This window comes from Oxyura jamaicensis, chromosome 7 (assembly GCF_011077185.1).
Source record: "Oxyura jamaicensis isolate SHBP4307 breed ruddy duck chromosome 7, BPBGC_Ojam_1.0, whole genome shotgun sequence".
In the NCBI taxonomy this organism is placed as follows: domain Eukaryota; kingdom Metazoa; phylum Chordata; class Aves; order Anseriformes; family Anatidae; genus Oxyura; species Oxyura jamaicensis.
In genome coordinates, this window is record NC_048899.1 from 18,790,005 (window position 1) to 18,797,068 (window position 7,064).

At 51.2% G+C, this 7,064-nt stretch overlaps 1 protein-coding gene across 4 annotated transcripts in view; it reads right to left on the reverse strand.

Annotated features, from left to right (window-relative positions):
• Positions 1-5,691, reverse strand: part of ASB18 (ankyrin repeat and SOCS box containing 18) — a 17,273-nt gene extending 11,582 nt beyond the window's left edge. The window contains exon 1 of one of the 4 annotated variants that reach the window (XM_035331747.1): positions 5,475-5,644. Coding sequence is in view for 2 of the 4 variants with exons in the window: in XM_035331744.1 (XP_035187635.1) it covers positions 1,444-1,530 (87 nt within the window). In the remaining 2 variants the exon portion in view is untranslated. Of the gene's footprint in view, positions 1-1,443; positions 1,648-3,316; positions 3,946-5,470 lie in introns of those variants that run through there. The other 3 variants (XM_035331744.1, XM_035331745.1, XM_035331746.1) reach the window with 3 other exon arrangements.
• Positions 5,692-7,064: the final 1,373 nt, after the last annotated feature.

A 7,064-nucleotide genomic window follows, 5' to 3' on the forward strand; every position in this document is an offset into this window, starting at 1 on the left:
TTTTATTTTATTTTATTTTATTTTATTTTATTTTATTTTATTTTATTTTATTTTATTTTATTTTATTTTATTTTATTTTATTTTTATTTTTTTTATTCCTTTGGGCACGTGTTGCTATTCTTCTACCTTTTCTTTTTCACTCCACTCACCCTTCAGGCACTGACTGACCAGCAGCATGGTTTCGGTCTGAAGAAGGACCCATTGCTATGCCCTGGGGTCCCTCGGCTGCAGCAGGAGGAGGTTTGCCCCTCGCCTCTCCCCTCCACCCGTTAGCAGCCACGCCGTCATATTTTGGCAGTGCCATGGAGGAAGCCCGGTTTCACGTGCCCCCGCTCTCACTGCCCTCCCGAGGGCATCGCCTTCCCCAGCCTGCTATATTTAGCACTACATTAAATACTATTTTTAGTGTAGTCTATATTATATTTAGCCCGGACCTTCTTGGACGTGGGCTAATTTTGCACGGGGTGTGCACGAGATAGTACGCTGCCATCAGGAGTGTGTTGAAACCTCCTCGACCCCTCCTGGCAAGCATCTATTTGCACTCACGCCTTGGGTCACGGTGATGACAGATTCAACATCATTTCTGGCAGGGGGGTTAAAAACAGCTGGGGAGAGAGAATTGGGCAGCCAGGACACCTGGGATCACCTTATGAGTAGGGGGGTGGCTCGATGCAGCGGGGATGGCCCCAGCCAGAATCGGGCCCCCAGCGGTGGGGAGCCCAAGGATGCTCACTCCATTAGCAGTAGCCTTGCAATCATTAATCTCTAATGCGGGGTAGTATCTTAACCTTCTTCCCGAATACGAATGTTTGCAGAGTACACCTCATTTAACAAAACATTAAGCATTTTACTTCCTCAGATCAAGTGTATCTATTAATAATGACTTAAATTGTCTGCGCCGGCTTCGCATTACGAGGAAAGCTCATTCCTGTCACATGAAGGAGCACAATATGCAAAACCAAAATGACTGAAGTGAGAGCTTGTTTCCCAAGTTATCACCCTAAGCTGCCGCATAACAACTTAGTCGTAACACTGCGGAGACTTCAGACCCTGATAACTTGTTCTGCCGACCCTGAAGGTTCAAGAACCGGGAGCTGGCTGCCTTAAAAATCGACAGGGTCCGGATGTGCATGTGCCGAGAGCCCTGCCTGTTCCTGGCATTCCTGCTGTGATTTAAAGCTGCCCTCCGGGAGCGGAAAATGGCATTATGTATTTTTTTTTTTTTTACCCTTTCCAACAAAATTTCAAGCGTGTGTGTGCAAAGCAGCCCCCGACACGGCTCTGCCTCCACCAGCCACAGACTGAAGCCCACAATGGATTTAAAGCTCGCCCCCTCCCAACCACCCCTTAAAAAACAGGAAAACCATCTGTCGGGGGGAAAAAGAAAGCTTCCAAGCTCCCTGTAATGGGTCAAAGTCTGCCCCAGGTGCCATCCCAGCCTACCTTGTGGGGCTGGTGGCGTGAGGGCAGCTCTGCCCGCTGCCTGCCTGCCTGCCCTGCTCCCGGCCAGCCTGCCCCGGGTGCTGGCATCCTCCGCTCGTCCCACGGGGCCCGCTGCTGCCCGCCGCGGGCACAGCCTGCCAGGCAGATGTCACCACCTTCATATCCCCTGCGCTCCTCGCCCCCATGTGACAGCGCCGCTCCGGCGTCCCCCTGACACCACCGTGCCACAGGCAGGGGGACCAAGCCCCCCCCGGGGCAGGGGGTGCAGCTTTGCTGCAAAAACAGCATCCCGGGGAAAGATGTGCCCTCCAGGAGGCTGCATCGATTTTGTCCAGGGGTTATCGGAAATGAGATAATATTTAAATAGCGCCGAAGCATTCTCCTTTAAGAGCTCTATATAACATGGTCAGGTATTCTGCGCTATAGCAGCCCCGCTATCTCAAATGCAAATAACTCTATTCAATACCAATAAAAAACCTTTCCAGTTCTAACCACATAACATTGCAGCCTTATTTATTTGTTTTAAGGTTATCAATTAACTTGTAGACAGGACGAAAAACCTGCAGCCATTAGCTGCACTAAAAATACTAAAAATACCAAGTGCTGGCTTCCCCTGTCCCCCAGGCTGCCCTCCCTGCTGAAGAAATGCGGCTGTGTTAATCACCACGTGCGAATCCAATCCCGGTGTGCATCCTGTTTTAAAGGGAATCACATTTCCACGGGCTGGTGGTGGTTGGGGGGTGGCCAGGGGAGCGCTACCAATTATTTAACCCCTCAGCAATGCGGCCGTGAAATGTCACGCCGAGTGCTAGCACGGCAAACGACATCAAACTGACCTTCCGTCGCACGGCCCCGGCACCGAGGCGGGTAATGGCATTTGCTAATTAGCAGGCACACGGCAGTCTCGTCCCCCTTCCCGGCAGCAGCGAGGTCTCGTGCTAGCCAGGCCGGGTTATTTGTGGGATCACCTCGGGGGGGACGGCTGGAGCACAGGAAAGGTTGTGGGTCCCCCCCACTGCCGTGCGGCTCTGCCAAGAGCGAGGCACCAGCGTCTGTGCTGGGTGAAGCTGTGGGTGGAGGGCTGTGAGGTGAGCTGGCAGCGAGGGAAGGGGTTTTGGCCACATCTTGCTGCATTTTGCTTCACCAAGGAGCAGGCTGCATGTCCTTGCATGAGGCATTTTGGAGACAGAGCCCTGGGCAGGTGCAGCTGCAGGCCTTCCGCGTGTGGTTTTGCTCCCAGGCTGGAGCAGCTTTTGCCACCTGAAGGCGTAAAGCATTTGTGTAGCGAAGGTATTTACAGATCTGAAAGTGTGTTTCCCGAGTGCGCCCTAACGAGAAAGTTAAGGGGATAATTACTTGCCCTCTGGGACACAGGAACAAACTCAACTATCCCTTTCTGGACGTATGCATTTCTGGGGGATTGATTTATTCCTGACCAGTGGACACATCTGAACTTCACTTGACAGCATTAATTAGTGGAGACTCGTCCCGATTCATTACGGATACGACCTCTCCTTGGCACAGCTGTGTTTTAACGAGAGGGCCATCTGGTTTGCTGGCTGGTCCCTGCCCCTTGCTCACCGGCTATGGGCAGAAAACACCACCTCGGAAAATTACGGGTTGCTGGAGCATCGGGATGAGGCAGCAGGTTTGTGGGGCTGGCCGCGGCACCTGGGCCATCCATCAGCGCAAGCTGTCAGCAAAGTGCTGGTGTGGAGACATCCCGGCTTGGCGTTTCTTCATCGTGTGGGGTGCGCTGCATCTCCTGGATGGGGCTAACCTCAAAAAAACCTCAAAAAGCATCACCCCCCTGGATCCTCGCTGGAGATGTCTGAGGGCACTGTGAATTAGATCAAGGACTTGGACAAGTTACCCCAGCTTTGTGCAGAGAGCAGGGATGTTGGCTTCAAAGGGCTCGCTTGCTGTCTATCACTTGTTAATCCCTTCTGTCTAGTCGCTGCTCCAATTGCTCATCAGGCGAGGGCAGGATCATGCCCAGCCCTTAAACCCATGCCCAGCCCTTAAACCCGGGGCTTGGCCGATCGCAGCAGCCTGAATGGATCCGAGATCGGATCGTACTCTTCATTTCATCACTCTTGGTGTTCTTCGTCTCCTTTCATTCCTTTCTCCTTACCCTCCATCCTTTTTCTTCCTGGAGTGTGAATCGCAATTAAATTTTACTTAGAAAGCTCGTGTCCCGCTCCATTAAATAGCCCTCGGGTGGGCAGGCTCGGTGGCTGCTCCTCGCTTTCCAGGATGAATTGGGACTCCAGGAGCTGGGGCAAATGAGGACGAGTGTGGGGCTGAACAACGGCACCCCTGGTTCTCTTCTGTAAGGGTTTGTGGCCTCAGACATGGATGAAAATACTGCTGGAGGCAGCTGAAGGGGCCAGGGGCAACCCAAGCTCTTTGCCCGCTGGCATTGGCGAATGTCCCTTACCTTGCTGCTGCCCCCCGGGGGACAAACAGCCTTGGCTCATGCCTCTGTTCCCCCCTGGTGCCTGGGTGCATTTGGTTCTCTTGTTAATGCAGCTTTTACACAATTTGAAGTGTTAATATTTTTAAGGAAACATGTCCCAGCTATGGGAAACCAGACAACGAGCTGGTGTGGTGAAGGCAAGCATGGGAGCTCACAGGGGAACACCACAAGGGTGCTCGTTGCAGCTCTCCAGCTGCCCACTGTCATCTCTGGGTGGCTCAGCAGTTCCAGGTGTCAAAAGATTAATAAAAATAAAAATAGTTCCCCTGTCCCATGAGCAATGGTATCGCGGTCACGCCAAGTCTGCGCACCATGTGTAGGAGCACCAATGCCGTGCTCTGGATTTTACCCTTTACCCACCAAATAAATACTTGTTCACTTATTACTGGGAAAACCTGGGGGTGTGAAGTCTGTGTTCGGTACCGCAGCCAGGGCATCCAGCTGGAGGAAGCCCCCTGCTTTGAAGAGCACAGCCCCATGGACACCGGGAGTGTGCAAAGAGCCCTAAATCCTAAATGATCCGGGGATCTTATGCAGCTTGTTATCTTTGTTTTGTTTTTTGTTTTTTTTTTTTTTTTTTTTTTTTTTTTTAAATCGCAGCAAGAAATAATCCTCTTTTTCTGGCCAGAATAGAAATGGCTTGATGCCATGAGGAAAAATAAAAGGAAGCCCTACCTGGTGCTGTGATGATTTGCAAGGCTAGTGAGAGACTACACAAGGCGTTTTCAAATAGACTCCGATATTTTCAGTGCTTAAAGAGGACCAACTACGTGCCACCTTTTTTGAAGTCCTGATTTACAATGGGCCCAGGCTGAGTGCATTATAATTTGCTGCGAGAAGTTCCAAAGTCACAGTACTTTCTATAATGAGGAGAGAAACCCTAATATGATGAGACTTTTTGTATTGTGTTTAATGAAAAGCTAAAAATGTGCTAATTTGTAAGTCCTGTTGTGGTAGTGGCATCAGAAGCTTTTGAAATGCATTACTGACTTAGGAAGTATTAAGAAAAAATGACATTTTGCTACTAGCAGAAAAGTCAATTATAACATTTCCACACTTTAGAAAATTGCTGATGCAGGATGGGAGTTAATAGAACAGTCAGTTTCACTTTGTATTACAGTATTTGGGGGGTTTTGCTGAGAAATGTCTTTTCTCCATTTTTTCCTTTTTTTTTTTTTTTTTTTTTTTAATTCCAATGGCAACTTAAACAATAGACCATTACAAGAACCCTGCGACTGGGTCTTGTCCCCAGCCAGGGTGTGCTGGGGGTAGAGGCATGGCCTTGTGTCAAGCCCCCAAATTGGGCTGAGCCCAGCACCGTGCCCCCTTGGGGTGGGAGCACTGCAGGCTGCCCAGAACCGGGGTAAATCACCCTAAATAAAGATGCGAGCAGCACTTTGTGCATGGGCTGATGTCACCCTGGTGGCAGGGGAGCACGTGCCAAACCCACCAGGGCCCCCGTGGTCTATCCCCAGCTCCTTGCAGAAGAGCCACATTCATTTATTTAAAAGCATTGAAACCAAGAAACTGAAAAGCATCTGTCCTTACCCACCGTGCTCCTGAAGGAGCCTTTCCCATCTCCATGAGAAGAAAATATTTCTGAAGCTCCCGGAGGCTGGAGGCTCGCGGAGGCTCGCAGGGATTGCCAGAGGGCTTCGGCGCTGGATGCAAAAGTCCCTGCGCCGGCGGAGCCAGCAGCAGCGCTCCCAACAACCCTGTCTCTAAATCAGCCTACCAAGGAAAAACAGCTCATGTGGAGTTGGCAGGGAGCAAGGACAAGTGTTGGCACTGCTTTTAACAGGAGTTGCAGCGCCTGATTAGAGGGCTTTGGCCGTAGCAGCACAGCCTGAGCACTTGACATAAGCCAGGGATCTAATAATACCCAAGGCGCATTGTGAGAGCGTGACTTCACGGCGTCTGCTGCCTTTTTACCCAGCGAGGGCTGTTTTTAGGGGCTGAAAGCTTGCTGCCAGGCCGGAACCCCTGCTGGGGCCGGTCAGACATGGGATGTGCTGGTGAGGCTGGTGCTGGGGTCTGTAGGAGCCCAGAGGCTGTGGAGCAACGTGGAGGTGGTGGGCAGCACTTCAGGCCTCCGCAGGGTGACAGAAAATTCCCTCAAAGCCTGCAACCAAGCAGCATCTGGGTACTGCAGGCAGCTGGGATCTCCTGGGGGGTATGCTTGTATGAGCAAATGGTTTTAAAAGAATCAGTGAAAAGAAGAAACTGCTTAGAGACCAGGAGTGTCAAAAGTATAAGCCTTCTGATTATAACTCTGCAAAGACGGTTGTGCTCAGTTTTTGGCTACAAGAAGGCTGTGGAGATGCTTGGTACATGTGGGGAAGAGCGAGGACGTTGGGAAGGGCCTGGAAACGAGGCTGTGAGGGGTGGCTGAGGGAGCTGGTGCTGCTTTGTGTGGGGTGGAGGAGGCCAGGGGCTCCTGCAGCTACTGAGAGGAGGCTGTGGCCTGGTGGTGCCCATCTTGTCCCTCAGGCGATGCAGGGACATGGCCTCAAGTGGTGCCAGGGGAGGTTTAGGCTGGGCATTAGGAAGAATTTATTCATGGAGAGGGAGGTCAGGCACTGGAAGTGGCTGCCCAGGGAGGTGGTGGTGTCCCCGTCCCCGGGCGTATTGTTGAGCGGTGAGGATGTGGCACTGAGGGACATGGCTTGGTGGTGGGACTTGGTGGGCCAGGTTGATAGATGAACTTGGTGATCCTGAAAGCCTTTTCCAACCCTGATAATTCCATGATTCTGGGATCATTTACAATTTATTTGTGCACATTGGCTCACGTGAGGTTTTCAGTATGAACAAGGATTTCCTACAAATGTCCCAGTCCTGAGAATGATCTCCCTGCATTTGCTCTCCTGCTCAGTGCCTTCTGACTTAGGGATCTGCCTGTTTTTGGTTTCTTATCCATCCCATTCCAGGTGCTTTGTTAAACTGCTTGTTTCTTAGGCTCATCAATAGTGTTTAAATCAGGTGACAGGCATCTCGTCTGAGGCAGGGCATTCACTACACACCTAAAATCTTATTTATGGCATGTTTCTTACAGAGGGTCTTGTGGCAAACTGGCAGCCACCCACCTCTCATGGACTAGGTTTGGCAGCTGCCACCTGAGCCTCCGGTCCATTTGATGCCCAGG